Source organism: Blennius ocellaris, assembly GCF_963422515.1.
Source record: "Blennius ocellaris genome assembly, chromosome: 1".
NCBI classification, from domain to species: domain Eukaryota; kingdom Metazoa; phylum Chordata; class Actinopteri; order Blenniiformes; family Blenniidae; genus Blennius; species Blennius ocellaris.
Window position 1 is genome coordinate 26,730,945 of NC_137650.1, and position 18,068 is coordinate 26,749,012.

At 42.4% G+C, this 18,068-nt stretch overlaps 1 protein-coding gene across 1 annotated transcript; it reads right to left on the minus strand.

Annotated features, from left to right (window-relative positions):
• Positions 1 to 494: 494 nt before the first annotated feature.
• On the minus strand, positions 495 to 17,767 carry cmtm4 (CKLF-like MARVEL transmembrane domain containing 4). Its single transcript, XM_080500487.1, has 4 exons — positions 17,085 to 17,767; positions 11,380 to 11,556; positions 3,533 to 3,631; positions 495 to 2,991 (listed from the first exon to the last, which is right to left on the minus strand). Exons 1-4 carry the CDS (start codon positions 17,268 to 17,270, stop codon positions 2,830 to 2,832), a joined length of 624 nt encoding a protein of 207 aa, XP_080356613.1. The 5' UTR covers positions 17,271 to 17,767; the 3' UTR covers positions 495 to 2,829.
• Positions 17,768 to 18,068: the final 301 nt, after the last annotated feature.

The window sequence follows — 18,068 nt, forward strand, 5'->3', positions numbered from 1 at the left end:
TTGTCAGCGACAATCAAAAATGATGCGGAACTTCAACCATTGTTGATGTTTAAGAACCTATGGGAAAACTATGGTTCGTTTTCATCCGAGTATTGTTTTGAAATTTACACAAAAGCAAAAAAAATCCTTTGGATAGAATAAGTTAAAAGGTGAGTAATCGGCAGAGCGAAACATATGAAAGTATTTGGAAATAAAGATTTGTATGATGCACAAATATACATACGGTACATTAAAAAAAGGTAAATAGTTTAGTTGTATTTCTTAACAATGCAAGTCACTTTAACATGATTTATGTACCTTAAAAATGAGATGTTGTAGTTTGCGACAGGTGGTTTTGACTGGTTATCAATGAAAATCAAATCTCAATACCTTTTCTGTACACTAAATCAAAAGCATTTAAATCAATGAGATTTGGTTGAATTTTTTGTGAAAAAAAGTGTTTGCCTTGTGTGAACAAAAACTCAAAACTTCACTCAGTTTGCAGTAATGCCATTTTATTTCATTTGTCACTATAAACTGATGTGAAGCCTTTTGAAAATGTTTTAAATACAAAAATACAGTGCGGCTCCATGCAGCACGAGACAGACCTTGTTTTAATCGTCAATAAAAGCACACAGGATTAAAATGAAACGGGAGAGCATCACACGTCAGATTTTCCCTTCACACTAAATCGTCTTCGCTGTGTATATAACAGTCTGGTAAAAAGACTTCAATTCCTTTCTCATAAATAGATTTTTCCATAATACATGGTTATACACAAAGAGAGCTGCAGCTTGAAAATGAGTGTGTTCTGTTTATATCAAACGACATAATTCACTCGGAAGATTTTTGTTGCTGTACAAATCTTTATGTGAGCATTATTATAGTGTCAATTAAATCCATCAATGTAAATTATAGACATAAATATAAATGTGATTGTCCTTTTATACAACTACAGTCACAAAACCAAGAGATGGGGAGAAAAAAAAAATCTAAATCGGGATAAGTTATTTAAAATGTGAGAAAAATGCTTGATTAATCGAGCACGTATAAATCATCACCCTCTTAAACTGACAGCTAAAGTCTTAAAATCAAAACATAAAATCTAGACTAAAACAATCATTTTTGCTTAAAGGTTTAGGAAGGTGTTGATATGATCTCTGCAGCTAAACAACATGTGGGGTCCCTCACTGCTCTATCCACCATCCAATCATCCTCCGTACTGCTTTATCCAACTCAGGCTCGCTCAGGAGCTCAGCCACTGTGGGCAACACACACTCAAGACAATGCGCTGATCATCACACGGAGACCAGATGATGGCGCCATTGAGTTGCTTTCGTCCCTGCGCCCCAACGTCTTGCAGAGGTATAAGGTGTATTTCAATATTTCTCTCTCGTCACTTTAAAAGCAAATGTGATGCTGCTCTGCATGATGCTCATCGTTTACAGTTACAGGAATGATAAAGTCACTTTGTACTCTGCAGGAATGACTTTCACAACAACCGCGATGTGGAATGACAGCGATATAATACACGAAGGTTGTGTTAATATATACTATGATATATACACGCACAGTCACACATTTCAACTTAATGTACCTTATTTCCATCCCACTGGGTGATTCTGTTCTGTACGACAGTCTGGTCACGCCTGATGATTGGGAAGGCATCGAGAAATACAGCGTTCAGGTCGAGGCACCCCGTGATCTCTACTGTTGGTTTTTAAGAAGTAAATATGGAAGGAGTGTCAATACCTGAGATTCAATGTGTCGGCTAAAGGCATTGGGGCTTTACTGTGTTAGCGCCTCGTTGTTCTCGGGAAAACTCTCTGGATGTACAGTTAATGGAGGCGTTACCTGAAGCCATGGACGTGTGCAAAAGTCAAATCAAAGGGAAACAAAGAACAAGCAACTAGTGGCTGGCAGAATTAGAACAGCAATTTAGATTTTTTTTGGGGGGGTTGTTTTAGGAGAAATTATGTCCATAAAACCAATGGAATGAAACATTGTAAATTTTTATTTTGTGCCCGTAATTGTGGAAAAGTCTTTGTACTCATTTGAAGGGTTGGACCTTGTGTTGCCCGTCATTATTGCTGTTGAAAACGACCCTGTACTGTGACTCTAATTGCTGACAGGTGGCAAAAGGTTGCATGCTGAAGGCATTTCTTAATCAGCCCAGACAAAGTCGAAATAAACTCAAGCGTCAGCATGTGCAGCCTTGCTCGCAGGTAGCATTCCAAAGCTCATAAGAAAGAACATTAAAGTCACGGTGCTTCTGTTGCACTGCAGGTTCGGAGATGCTGCTGATGCAGCGGCTTCTTGCATCCACGGTCACGTTTATTACCACAGACGGCAGTAAAAGTTGAAACTGTACAAAAAGCTGTCTTTCTTCAATTTCATTCACAGTGAAAAAAAGAAAAAAAAAAATGTAAGCCTGTACTTGAAAGCCGATGCACAGTTGGGTCCCGTCAGCCTTATAGCACAGCTTGGTGCGGAGGTCATCCTTCACACTGCTTTAATAAGACCAGGACAAAAATGTTTTTAAAGAGCACGCCTCCAATTGTGAAACTGCCTTTCCACCTAAATGTCACAGGGGGCAGCCGGTATCACGATGACGCAGAACCCAGAGCTGCTCCGTGGCTGTAAATAAAGAGCGATTCAGTGCCCGATGGCCACGAAGCACGACTGAAGTGTTGCGACGAGAAGACAAAAGCATGTGGCGGCTGTCCCCCCCCCACACACACACATACACAGTTAATGAAATGCCGTCCTGAAGGCAGAAGTCGCGTCCCCCCCCCCTCAGCCAGCTGCTGATAGTTTCTCTCAAGTCTGTTAGACCGTCAAACGTGGCGCTCATGCGAGCTCAGGTCGTGCCTCCATTTCTCCGCGAGATGCTGTACGTGCTCGAGTGTACTCGCTGGTCTGAGCCGCCTGACACCCATTGCCACGGCGCCACCGCCGTACCGCCAGGAAGGTGTTTATCCCATAAACACCTGTGACCAGGAAGCCGAAGATCTGCGTACAAGTGGAAGGAATTAGCAGAATCACAGTATCTCTAAAAAAAAAATGTTTGTGAGCAGCGTTGCAGATAGAACCACAACACTGCGAAAAGAACCATCATACGGACATGATGGCAGACTTCCTGTCTTGTTTTGATGTGCAGGACGACACAAAGGATCAGTAGACCTATAGACATTTTTGCAGCAATAGGGCGGCATGGCATTCGTTAGATCTGCAATAATATTGTGATCACCATGACTTGTTATATATGAACGCTATACTGTGAAACAACTGTGACCCTATTGCCATATTACTCCATTTCCTGATATATTGCACTATTTTGTTTGTCACATTTTGTTCTTAAGTGCTGTGAAAAGAGCAGCTCTTCAATTTCATTGTACATTGTATAATTAGAATAACGGCGAGTCTATACAGTACAACATTCATAAAGTACACCGTCACACGACAAGGCTCTCTCCCTCTCCTTGGATCCAGTTTTAACACAAACTGTTCTGCATATGTTTTTCTTTGTTCTTTATTTGTAATGGTTACTCACCACTGCAGCTATTTCAGCTCCCGTTCTCTGGTTGATGCAGGCGAGCACGAGAGACGACAGGAAGAAGAACAAGGTGCTGGCAGCAGTGTTCACCAAGTCCTTAAGGGAAACACACAAGCACATATTTTCTTTATACATTTACTTGAGGTCATAATTACTCATGAGAAACACTTTCAAATAACATGCCTGGTAAAATAAAGGTAAAATAAATAAATAAACTTATCAAAGAGAAAAATAAGTGGCACGACATACATAAATTGAATTAATGATTTTAAATGTACCCATTTACTCGCAATACCGGCATTTCGTGGAGTTTTAAGCATTCGGGTAAGAAAAGAAATATACATTTCGGTGGAAACCTGGTGGCATGTGATTTAAACCAGGAACAATCTGGTAGCATTAATCACATGTCATATTAAGATTTGAGATAAAATGTGAAAATGTCGGCAAGGTATGTTTCTCAGGAATGAAGTTTTGAATCTGAATGTCAAATTATTTAGAATTTGAAGTTCCGTATACATTTTGTATTATTTCAAATCACACAGGCTTTATGGCCTCTTCCTATGAATGAATCACAGAATTGCAACATGGTCACTCTACCCTCTGCAAGCTTGGGTTTTCTCCAGATACTCTGGTTCCCTTACACAGTCCAAACACATGCATTTGAGATTGATTCTTGACCGTAAACAACCAATTGGTGAATGTGTTCGTGTGTAGTCGTCTGGTGATCTGTGCTTTAAACCGCAGTCAGCTGAGATCAGCTCTACCACCTCAGGTTGAAACAAAGGTACAATACATTTCCTCACATCCCTCGAGCCTGCCAGACGGCACACGGGAGTTTTGCTGTGAGGCGAAAGCATCAGGGGCCAATGGCACACATTTAACAGCCACCTTGGACCTCATAATGCACACACAAACACACACATTCCCCTCACCATCCCCCAGCCCGTTTGACATGAAAAGAGATACTTCTCTTTCATGTTTTACTCTCGTGTTCTGCAGCAGTCCCGATGGGGAGGACAGGGTTAATGATGGCGCGCTCTGCATGACTGGGGCACAACGGCCCTCCTGATCAGAAGCATGAATGTAATGAGCTCATATGACGCACTATGGTTTTATCACAAACGCTGACCAGTGACACACACACACACACACACACACACACACACACACACACACACACACACACACACACACACACACACACACACACACACACACACACACACACACACACACACACACACACACACACACACACACACACACACACACACACACACACACACACACACACACACACACAGCTCAGTGGGGCAGGGAGTGTTTGATAAAGTGCAACTGATCCTGCAGTTAATTACTAACACATTAATGTGGAACCATTACACCACACGCCAACTTGCAGTCAATGAGCAGCAGAGTTACGATCATACCATCTTCTCCTCACACTCAGTCCACACACAAACACACTGCGAACATTACTCACTGCACACACACACACATACACACTTCCCATCTATCTCGCCTAACCAGTTAAACAGGAAATGGCTAACTGTCCCATGTCCTGTTCTCATGTGCAGAAAGACTTTGTGCATATGGGACTCCACATTCCCTCCGCATTAATTCGGCTCAGTCCCAGAGTCAATACAGTTGACCCTCCGCCTCTCTGCTTCGCTCTCCCCTTCAACTCCTCCTCTCACCAGACCCGTGCAAACCTCAAATACCACAAACGTCAAAGCAGTGGACCAAACCGCTCGCTCGGTCATTATATTCAATCCCTCTTCTTCTCTCTATCTGCTGAGCTTCAAAGCATGAAGTAGGTCAGAGTTAAAACACATGCATGTTACATTAGTGAGGCTTTTTTTTTTTCGGTTTATTATTTATTCTTTTCATTTATAGCACTGTATTAATCCCCAGAGGGGAAGATTACATAGCAGCGCTTCAGGGGAGCTGGGGCTTGGGGGACTGAGGGTCTTGCTCAGGGACCACTGGTGCATGTTTTTTTTGGACTGTGTGAGAAACTGGAGTACCCGGGAGAAACCCACGTACACATGGGGAGAACTTGCAAACTCCACACAGAGCTGTATTTGAACCCAAGACTTTCTCGTTTGGGGCAACATCAAACTTCCATCATCTGTCAATAACAACAAGCTACACAGTTGGAAAGAAAAAAAAAGTATTTCAACACGACCTGGAGTCTGCGATAAACTCCAAGAGTGGAAAATTATGCTTATCCAAAATCATTATCTAATTATTATTGCAACATAGTAAGAGCCAGTGAATGCCTTGCATGGCTGCCGTCACCATTACTGTGTGAAAGATTGCGGAAGAAAAAGTAGGCGGAATGCGGAAGATCATGAGATGAGCTACAATAAGTGAAGTTCTTTTGTAAAATAATTTTTACATCCAATGTCGCTTGTGCTAGTTGATGTGGGATTGTTGGGTTCTGTAATGCAACGTGCTGCAAAATGACTAATGGCAATCGGCAATATAGTGAAATATTGTTTTCTGCGAGAAAGACTAATGCAAGGTGAAGGTGAAATAGATTCAAACTGTGAATCCGAACTGGAAGAAGAACAGTTTAATAACGGCTGTTTAGTTCAACTGATATTTCTTATTGGTAAAAAAACAAAACATGCAATTAATCGAGAATGTGTAGATATATTAGTCAGATCAAACATGTCAAAAAATAAAACCTGCCATCTTTTAAAGCCAATATAGATGGGAAAATTATTATTAGTGAGGAACAACCAGGGAATAAAACAGTCATAGAACTGAAAATTGTTCCCAAATGTCATGTTCATTCCTGCTGGATTCCTTCAAATAAGAATCGTTAAAGAGGCCAAAGTTTTCTTCAGTGTCGGGACAAGTGAGGTTTGTCGGCTGGATCCTAATTTTCCCACAATTTCTAATGATCTTGCTCTATTTTACATAGTCAGTAAACAACAACTGTTGATGAACACAGTTTGTGCCTCGTATACATAAATGGGAGGATGTTATTTAAACTGCAATAGTTAGTAGTTTCCCTGTTGCTGCATTTGGTTCTGGGTTTCTGTTGATCTCGTGTCAGAAACTAGAAACACTCATTCAAGTGCAACTATGGAAACCCTCCAGGGTGTAGCTGAACACTGATTATGAAATCTATTCTCCTGACAGCACGGCGCACAGGGCCAGGAAGCTTCATGCAAGAATAAAACCTCTCTCTGGCTTTAATTTATGTGCCCGATTCCCTTTCAAAGATAAATAAAGACAGTGGGCGAGTATTTCAGTTCTTCGTCGGCTTGGGTGACAAACTTCAGCTGTCAAAACGAAGAAAGCTTTTATTGGATTGTACTGGTGGATCAAGTAAATACAACATGAGTAAAGTGGGCTCTGTTTTAAACTGATGATAGATTCATGACTGAAGCTAATAATAACCGCAACCCTCAGCTGTGTGCCGTTTCTGCGGGGAGATGTCGATCATTACCAGCAGAAAAAAACAGAAAGACAAAGGGGAATTAGCAGAAAAAAACGAAAAGCTTATGATACAGAATGCCTGGCGGTATAACAATAAGAAACGAATAGTCTGACTATACGATACTACTCTTGCAGGTGATTCAGTTTCAGGCTAACTAATTCATGATTTATATGTTACATAGCTCTCAGGAATGAAGCATTGATTATAAAGAAAGACCTATTTACACGAATAACTTGTGAGTAACTGTTGCGTTTACACTTTTGTTTACCGGGCCATGAGTGTCGCGATGTATTTTTCTAAAGCTACAACATGCAGAGAAGAGTACGACGTGAACAATCAGCCAACCGCGGTCCACTCAGTGTCTGGTGCATTAAGAGACGAGTCTCTGTCTCATGACAGTTTTCTAATTTCCCTGAGGTCTTAGCACCGTCCAACATCCAGAGCAGACCTGGGAAACGCCCCGTAAAATGTAGTACCATGTGTCCATGGGTGTTTGGCTTCACTGTAATGTTTTGTCAATTCAGAAATGGGGGAGGGGGATCCACAGCCTTTATTTGAGGCCATCTCATGGTCATGAAGGAAAAAAAACTGCATTTAATCATAGAAAATATGACAAACAGCTGCCGACAGCTTCACAGCTTTTTCACTACAATATGCTACTTGAAGATTTAGTTTGCATACCCATGTAAAGTGTACAACCTCAGAATTTTGTTCATCGGAGAACTTTGAGTTGAGCATGGGCAAAAAAAGTCAAGGAAAGATTTATTTATCTATTATTTGCGGCATTGTTGTGGAGCCATCTTTACCGGGAGATAATGAACATATAATTTCATTGTAATCTTTTAGAGATGTACTCTTCACAGAGGGTTATCTAAAGAGCTCTTTATCAGCAGCTAAAACCTAATTGAAATCAGTGAAATGACCTTCAGAAATTGATAATACCCGACACAGATGTAAGATATCAGTCTCCAAGGCAAACCACAATGAACAGTTTTTAAAGTTGAGGGTCATGAGGGAGTCCGCAGACAAAGGCCTTTCAGATTGCTTCAAGGTCCAATAATTGACGCTTTCAAAATGACCTTGCGGTCATAATATAGCAAAGAAGACAGAATTAAAAACAATGTCATGTTAGTTTTACAATTCCTGTCCCAAGTATTTTGTCAGGAAGCTTCTCCGAGTTCAAGGACTCTGTTGTGTTTGTGCCTTTGAGGTCCTTTCATATCAATAATACATTCTTCTTGTTTGACAACTCTTCATGGATGTGTAAAAGCCAGACACAAGTTTTCCTTATTCTAGTAGCTCTCTAGCTCTAAGGGTGTACACTGGACTGTGCTGAGGGCAGTTTTAGTCGGAGATGAATCGTTCAGATAAGAGGCATTTGGATGATGAGGTCATGTGACTAAACCACTCTCTACTTTAAAAATCCGGCTTCGAACTTTCCTGTTCGATCTGGCTCAGGTCAACTCAAACCTTTTTTTTTTTCTGTTAGGCTGGCATAGATTTATACCGCTTACGTCTATGTTCTCTCCTCGCTGTCCCCCTCTCTGTAATGTGGAATAATCTCTGGCAATAAGCTAAATGTTTCTTGTCCCATCGTTATTTTGTTGTTGCTTCTTCTTCTCTCTCCAGCTTATTCATCTGTTCACTTCCCACTCACCTCACCTGGCAGATTAAGTTTGCCATCTCGTTAAGTGAGACGACTGTGTTGTAAATTGTGCTTTGAATAGGAGTCCAAAAGCAGAATAAAGGTTGTGTGACAGAAGAGTTGGTTTACGAGTATAAACCATGCATGAGTATACCTGCCACATTTGCAATATATTGGTACTACATGCTTATACAAGTGAAATACACTGCACCTGCCCCAGAAATAACCACAATCACCATGCTATGTTCAGTTGTGTTGATCATGTTGCAGTTGGTGCTACGTTGGCGTTTGTGTGGACGTTATTAGCTGAACCATTATAAACCAACCGACTGCCACTATTCTGACAACTGTTTCAATACCAACATAGCTACTCCTGCTGTCGGAACATTTACTGTAATGACGTGGTGCCTGTTTTGATCAAAACAATAGATCTGTATTGGAGACACTGGCAGAGGGCTGCTGCTCTACTTCTAAAAGGAGAATAACAGCATTATATCGCATTCTTTTTTTCTCTCCCTGTGCTTTGGGCTTTGAATTTTATGCTGTGTCTTTAGCATTGGCCCATTTCTGTCCCACAATCCCTGACTGCTGCCAACAGTTATTTGGCTTTGAACTAGGAAAACAATGCACCGAGTAGTCTCCTTTCAAAAGCCGAACCATCCATTTCAACTAAATCGAATGAAGTTATCCAACGGCTTTACAACAAGGTCCCAGGGCTGCATTCATTTCTTTGTGGAAGACGAGGGAATGGGGTCGAGGCCTGCGTTTCCCCCTCGGTGCTGCCAAAGTCATCACAGAGGGTGAATCGAAGGGGATGGGATCATGTAGCATGTAATTGTGCTATTAAAACTCTTCTTCAGAGACTCTGCAGGAATCGCACATGTCGCTCTACTGAGATGCTGGTCCATAGTTTGTAGTTGGGGAAACAGAGACAATTAGCATTAGTGGTAATGGTTGATTATCACATTTAAATGGTGAAAATCCCAGAGGGACTCGGCAAACATGACCAGCACGTAGTTAATCCCACAGTATGAAGTGCAAACAAGAAATTGTGAATTTGTAACAGCAACTACTATTGTGAGGTTCTCTTTGCAGAAACAAACAAACAAACAAACAAATAGTTTTGAAGGGACACAAAAGAGTTTCAAGTCACTAAGAAAGAAATTTGTCGATCCAACTTATTGGCAACTTTCACATAAAAAATGTAATATTTTGTTGAGAACCGTTTGATTTGCAACAATATCAACGGGCCAAACCACAGTCATTTAATGTCTTCCTCCCTGAAGTCAATCTGCAGCCAAACATACTTTAGCGTACTCACACACATACACATGACACGTCTCGATTACATAATTCTAGACTATCAATCATATAAATGGAAAAGAAAAAAAAAACATCAACTAGCCAGAGCTGACAAGAAAAATGAATTGAAGAAATTGAAGAAAAAAGCGCACAGGAGAAATACAGATTATAATAGTCACAGGTATCTTGTAAGGGCTCCTAAATCAGCATTCCCAAATTAGTTCTGGCCTCTCCAACACTGTAAAAAGCTTTCGCTTGCTGCCATTCTGCCAGCAGCAGAAGCCAAAGACATGCCCTTCATGTTTGAGGTGGAATAATGTACGGAGGATAGCAATTCGATAGCTGTAGTTGGATGTGGACATCTGGCTTATGAGCCACTGCTCTACTACGTTTACTGTAAGCTGTGTGGCCCCCTGGAAATATAGTTAGAGACATTTTTCTTTCCATTTGTCTGTAAAAGATACCCGGCTGCAGCTCGGAACACATCACTGTGCGCATGTAGGCAAACACTGTAAGGCTGCCAGTATTTACTGGAGAACACCCACCAGCTCATTTGTTTTCAGCTGACAATGCATTTCCTGGTAGTACCTGGAACTATCTGCTCTCTTACTGAGTGGAGGAGTTTTTGAGTACTTTTAGGCTAATACTGAATACAAGGCTTTAACACTGCCTGTAGAGCTCGTCCAGGTACTTCTGTGAAAGGAAACGTAGTGGGAGGATGCTGGGCGTCGCTCAAAGCATTTCTTATTTGAACAGACACAAGGCTGCAACACGATCGTAGTGATGACCACGAACCAAGTTTCCCATGAAGTGGATGATGTGCTTATTAATGCTTGTTTGGGCATAAACTTCTAGGTGTTTCCGAGAGTAAACATTTGCCGTAGGTTCAGTATCAATTGCTTTTTAAGCTCTTGTTAGTCCAGCCATTGCCTATTCCTCCTTACTCAACTTTGTGTCACTCCCATCTGACAGTGTTTAAAGACAGGGTAGAAACCCTGGACAGATCGCCAGTCCATCACAGAGAAAAACAACCACACCTATTGTTTTTAGATCCCATTTGGCAGTTTATGTTGTTAGAATTAGGATGAAAAAATCGATTTGTCCTTAAAGGACATCTTGTAATTTTAACTTTTTGCAACAAAGCATGTTCTGGAGGTTGGTTTATAACAAAGCAGGACAAAAACATGAAAAAAGAAACTTCTTATCATTTGTTGCCAGTCAATAAAGTTTCAGTGCGCAACTAAATTACAAACAGTAAGGCTTGTAGGGCTTTATTGACATGTGCTATAAGACTGTCAAGCCGTGTAACCTGTATTGCACAAAACTACAACTGAATCTTGGTTCAGCTGCAGCTCATTTAACATATTACTGTGACATTCCTCCTCTGTTCTGTTTTTTTTCTAAACACACGTTGTACACACAGCGGTTCCTCCGAGTACGTACCGTGAGGCTCCAGTTGACGTGGGGCACCTTCGTGTGGAGGTTGAGGCAGAAAATGAGGAGGAGGACTCCCGTCACCACGGAGGCACTGCAGCTGACAAACTCGAAGAAGTAGACCCCTCCACAGGGAGAACACAACATGATTGTCTCTATGCAGATGAATCCAATGAATGACAGGAGCTGCAGACAGAGAGGACACGGTGGGAGGGCGAGAGATTACAGTGTCTGTCACAATCGGAAGCAAAGTTACATCATTCTTCCATCTAATGAATCAATCATCTCTGCTGTTTATAAAATTAGGTCACCGTGAATCGTCTGCATACAATACCCAGTAATGGAGCTCATTATTCAAATCTCCCTTCTTTTAAACGAGTTGCACACCAGCAAGCCCCGCCAGCAGTTATATTTACTGACTTGAAATTCTGCAAATCAAAAACTTGTACTGTTGAGCTGAACTGGAGGAGAAAACCAGACACGCAGCTTTACAGACAATAGTAATTAAATTAAATTTGCTCCACGTTTTTGGACCAGGTGAACAAAAAGGCATCATTTATGAAGCCATAAATTAACATTAAACGTCTTTAAAAAAAATACCTATCAGGCAGGACTGTGAGAAAAATCCATTTACAGCCAACAATCATCTCTACAAACTGATGAATGTGAATAATACTGCTGTTGAGGTGCTCGTCTCCAACACATAACAAACACAGTCACCTGAATATCACTCTGACCTTACTAAAAACCTGAAGCAGCAAAACTCAACTGAACTCAGACCAGATATGCCCATCTAATATTTTGTCTTTTTTGTCCTTTTTCGTTTTGAAAGCATGTGCACCAGGATTTTTTTTTTTCCGCTGTGGAAAAATGTATCATTTTGTGTGCCTGATAACCAATTCATTTTTCAAATGAAGCAGCTCTGTGCCTCTCTGTGCTTCTCCACACAGTTTAGCAAAACAAAGATAAAAATATAATGACGTGGATTGAAATCATGAGATTTACTGGTGTATATGCAAACTCTAAGGGCTGGTTTCGCATGGCATCCACCAGAAATACATCACTATAATCTGAATTGTGAAGATCTCAACTCAGTGTTGATGGGGAAACATTTTGTCGACCTAAAAATGAAACAACATATGGTTTGTCGGAAAATGAAAGCACTATGAATGACGTTCACATAGAAACATCCTATCAGAGGTTAGATACGGTGCAAGAAGTTAAGTGATTTAGAGTCGCTTTGCCAGGCCTGCATCTGGAAAGGACGACGGTCTCTATCCTCTAATCTATTACTTCCAGGTAACGCAACAACTTCAAGCTTGGTGCTGCACAATTTACACTAATGTTTGATACCCAAGAGTCTCGTATCAACATTAAAACACCAACCTAACCTGTTTTGATTCAGTTTCTTGTTTGTCATTGTGCAAACAATGTCTAGGGAGGTGCATTCAGGGATGTGGTCAGATTATCTCAATTCTCATTGAGGTGGGCAGTGTCTGGAAGAGCATTAGAGACATGGTCACATGGCTGCTGCGGCGCCCGCATCGGGATAAATGACAGGAAAACTGAGAAGAAAAACTGAACAAGGTTAAAAGCAAAATGGATGAAAAAGAGAAAAGAGAGGAGGGAAAATTATAACTGAGAAAATTCAAAGCTATATACCAAAGCTGCATTCCAGCTGTTCAGAGCACATACAATGGGAACACATTATTCCATAAATGTTGTTCTACTTCTTATGCTATCATTTCTATGTATACTTTCATTATGTTACAAAAAACACACTAAATCCAAGGATGGAAAAGACCAATCTTTCAGCTGCAGGCTTGCATTGAAGGAGCTCAAGACATTAAGTTAAGTACCGGTAGAAGGATAAGAGGAAGAACAGCTTAATGAAGGGAAAGAAGCATAAACATGGCGAACCATAAAAGTGCTTTATACGCTCTCTGGAGATATGAATCAACTCCTAAAGATATAAACGGGCAGTGGGAGCCTTTGACTCACTTTGCAGACAAAAACAAGGCAAGCATAATCTATTTTTGTTATGTACAGGCCAGAGTAGTCAAAACTGCAGCTTTGACTGTGAAAAATTATATCTAAAAGTGATTGAAACTCAGTCGAGATTGAATGAAGTTTGGTTGTAACTAGACACTCAAAGTTTTCAGTGAAACATTTCCTAGACCAGAACAATGACTTTCCTTTTTTCAAAGGAGTGTGGCTTTTGGCTGCAAAGGTCACCACAGCAGATCATGTGATCTGCATGTATGAATTGGCACAGGTTTAATGCTGGATGCTGTTCTCGACGTGGCCGGAGCAGTTTGGTGTTCGGGAACTTCCTCAGGTGACAGACTGGCAGTGAGACACCAAATCAGCAAATTCCCGGTTACAACGTTGTTTTCCCAATGTCCCGACCGCGCCTGGCCCCAAAACTACAAGAGTCAGACTTTATCTGTGTAACGAAGTTCTAAATTCAGAAAACATATGTCAACACTGGAATTCAAGCAAGCCCCAACAAGGGTTTTCTTCCCATGAGAATCCGATTTAAGTTGAGCCTTGCTTCTTTCTTCTCTTTGCTCAACAACACTACTAAGCAACTCCAAACCATCTCACTGAAGACCCTTCCCCCTCCTATCATCTTGTTTAATGCTTTGAGCAACTCCAGACACCCTCATTTATTCAGTTTAGTAAACAGGATAGACAACTATAGTGTGACATACGCAAGTCAAATGATAAAATTTGATTGGGAATCCACAGTTAATGATTTAAGAAGCAATATGCCTCATCGGCCACAGACTTGCAATCAGGACACAAGCTTCATTTTGTGCAGCCATATCAGTCTAACGGTGACAGCAACGGAGCTGAACAGATTACACCCAAACAGGAGTGGGGGGGCTACTCAAGCTGAACCATGACGTCATGTCTACTGAAGAAAGAATATTGCTTCCCCCCCCCCCCCAAAGTCCCCGTGCATCAGGTGTCAGGCAGTCACAAGGGAGGAGGTGGGGTATCACAAGCACCACACTGCTTAATCCTGTAAGTAATGATTTCATGTTGGCCCTCCCTCCTGAGCAAACTGTTCCCCGTACATCGACAACTCTCTTTGTCTCTCCTCTCACATCCAAGTACACCCTTATCTTTGGGATTACGCACATTAATGTTGCCTTAAAGCACCACCTTGGACTCAGATAACCTTCTTATACGCCATCTGTTCTGGACAGACAGTTAAAGAAGAGAAGGCACTTCGCTGTTGACTATTCAACATTACATGCTGGACTTGATCAACTATGGGCCCCATGCAAAAAGAAAACAATGAGAATAAAACTAACTTAAAATCACCCATAATAAACCCTGAAAGCTCAAGTAAATGTGGTCCGATGCAAAAGCAAGCGAGTGCACATCTCCTCACCTACAATATTCAAGTTGTCTTCACGTTTTCCTAAAAAATAAGTCATGTTTCACCCAACGGAGAGTCAGATTTGTGGCATCTGCCTTAGTGGAGGAAGAGTGCGCCGACATCGGGGAGCATCTGCTAACTTCATTACACAACAGAAAGAAAAAAAACCCAAATAAAACACCTTATAATAATATTTAACTACCACTTGTAAGACGAATGTGAAAATGTGAAACCTGGTTTTGTGCAACATCCCGAGTGATCCGTTATTTCTTGCCAAGCCATTGGTAGGAAACAAAGTGAGGTGGGTAGTGGACTGTACGGCTCCGCGAGGTATCGAATTCACGTTGGCGTGTAGAGGGAAACGAGGTGAATATCAGTTGGACTTTGTGCACCCGGTCGCCGCAACGACACAAAGACAAACCTGCGTCGACACACCCTGGTCAGGTTACACAGTGGTGGAGTCGCCTGTGATCTGGACAGGGTCAGCAGGAGTTTGTGCCTACAGGGCCAAGTCGCCTGGTTTGTCCTAAACGCCTGTGCAAAATCCGATGACTGCTGCCAATTTAACCAAAGATTGACTTTCATTTGTCACTTGGATATAAATAAGGCACAGCACTTTTCTGGCACAACGATGGTTACAGATTAAGCCAAAGCTGTGCTACATTAAGTACTTTTACAGTACATCCCGTCCAGCTGCTTGTGCATTGTCATTTATTACGTCTAAAAACATCACCACGTAGCCTCAGCTGGCACAGAGTGAAACAATTACTGGACAAAGAAGTAAAAATTAAAGCCAGGGAAGCTATTAAATCTTGGCAGGGAGCCTCATAGACCTCCTCCAAGATATTGACCGTAAACTTGGATGACTTTCACTTGTCCTCTCCTTTTTTGACATACTGTATAGCTCTTTATAGTGAAAATGGGTATCAAAGTTGAACTTTTCATTAATATAAGTAAATAAACACAGGAAACAGTATACGATAAAGTCAATTCAGTTGTGTTTACCTTAGGGCCTGCTATATTCTACTGCACATACCTGAGAAGATTCTGGAATCTCCAGGCACATCATTCAACATTTAAATGATACCCTGTCCTACTTCTGCAGGTTTATGTTTAAAAACTACATAATTCATCCCTCGGAGTTGCCAGACTAATACAATGCGAAATGGATGAAGACTGCCTGTATGAATTTCAGCCCCGTTCCAAACTTCTCCCACGTTGATGACAGATGGCTTCCTATCCCGACTTCCCACATACACAGAGGTAAACATCGCAGGTGTGTGTGCAAGTGGGCAGGCTGACAGATCTAATCTCACATCTTATGGACCAACAGGGTTTAGAGATTAGCAGAACTTTGGAAAATGAAGCAGATGAGTCAAGACTATAAAAATACTGTCTGTTGTATTTTCCTTTTTGATTGTTTGCTCCTTCCACAAACATCATTAGTGGTAATCTGTGCTTCACATTTTTGTTCCTCTGGTGGATACACTGCTCTGTGTTTTCAGTGTGCAGGGCCACACTGTGAGAGTTTTTTGGCAACAGAAGAAGCGAAATAGCTCCAGCTTGATAGATATTTCCTCCTCTGGTGAATTATCAGATCTTTGGGACCAGTCACTTTGCATCGCTTTTGCCTCTTATCCCGGTTCAGACATCTGGTTTTGGTATACTGATTTAAAATAAAACCAAAAATGTGCTCTTCGGTGGCTACTACAAGAAATATGGCGATAATACAACTTTTTTCTTTTTCTTTTTTTTTTTTAACTCTTATCAAGGAGCACAGGACTTGCCAAGTGCAATGTAAAGTCTAACCACATGCTGCAAATTCAAGCACAATAAAAAAGGTTATCATGTCTCTTCAACAATTCCACATCAAGTTGTAAAACACTTTCCATACCCAGACGCCCGCAATAACGACAGAATGTGGAAAATGCTCAAGCGAGACTGGAGGAACAGGGAAACGATAGGGACACTGTTGGTTTTTTTTTTTTTTTTGGGTGGAAGCATGATGTTTGGCAGGAGTAGTGTGTCCTAAACAAAGTCCCCTCTGTGAGACGTCCACACTGCTTGTTCACAATGTCACCCAACAGGTTAAACTGGGACCCGTGTTACCACATCTTCCTCTATGTACTTCTTTTAAAGTGTTTGTAATAAAAGTGGTATTAGTTCTCAAGCCAGAACAAAGCCCAATGTGCTGCTGTGAATGTGACTGAATGCAATGGGGCAGTTTGGCCATATGTTAGTGCCTGCTGGGTGGATGTTGTCCTGCCAGAGGGTGTAACAGTTTGTGTCGTCGTGTTTATTTTTTTATTTTTTTTTAACTCACCACTTCCACCACCTTCAAAATCCCAAAGTAGGACTTGAGGTAGTCCATGTCGCACCGTATCCCCCCCAGGACGTTGCGGGAGTGGACGGGCTCGGTGGTGGGCTGGTAGGGACTGCTGGCCCCGGAGATCATGGAGGTGTTGGAGGCCTCGCCGTCAAAGCCCTCGCTCTCCTCGGTGGTCCTCATGGCTGCTGCGCGAGCCGGCCGGGACGCTGGTGTTGGCGAAGTAACGAACCGTGCGAGTCCTCACGGCGCTCGGCGTGTGACAGCGAGCACACTCTGTTCCATGGATGGAGAAAACGAGCCAGACGGTCCACTTCTTCTTCTTCTTCTCGCAGCCGCGCCGGGGTCACACTGCCGCGCTGGAGGAGCTCTGCGACATCACGCGCGCAGCCAGGGGAGGGAAGTGAGGAGGGCTGACCGGGGCTCGTGCGCGTCCGACGTACGTAACCCCCGCGGCGTCTCCTCCTGGCTCTCCCCGAGCAACCGCACTTCTAACTCCGTGAGGCGGGTCACTTGTTCGTAGTCGTGTGGACGATCCCGCTCAGTTCGGCGGCACCGGGAGAGGGAAAACAACCGACCGGGGCTGTGACTCCGCTCTGCTCTCTCCGCTGACAAAACAAACATCCAACCGCCACGAGCCAGGAGAGCCCGGAACGATCCCCGTTGTGTCCTATTGTTAACTTACTCAGACGGGCTGTACAGCAGCGGACAGTCCGCGCTGCCTTTAGTTTAGACGCCCCTTCACTCGCCCTGGATGGGAAAGCGAGCTTGTCTCCGCCCCTCTGAAAACTGCACATTCTTCAATGGGCTCTGCGCCCGCTTCCAGCGTCCCAAAGAGCCCGCAAAACGGACCCAGCCGGAACCACGCCGACAGGATCTGCATCCGCTGCATTTCTCCTCCTCCTCCTCCTCTGTCTCTTCCACGACTTTGTTTTCCAAAGTCAGTGTGCTTCTGCAGCATTTTTACCACCAGTAACATCA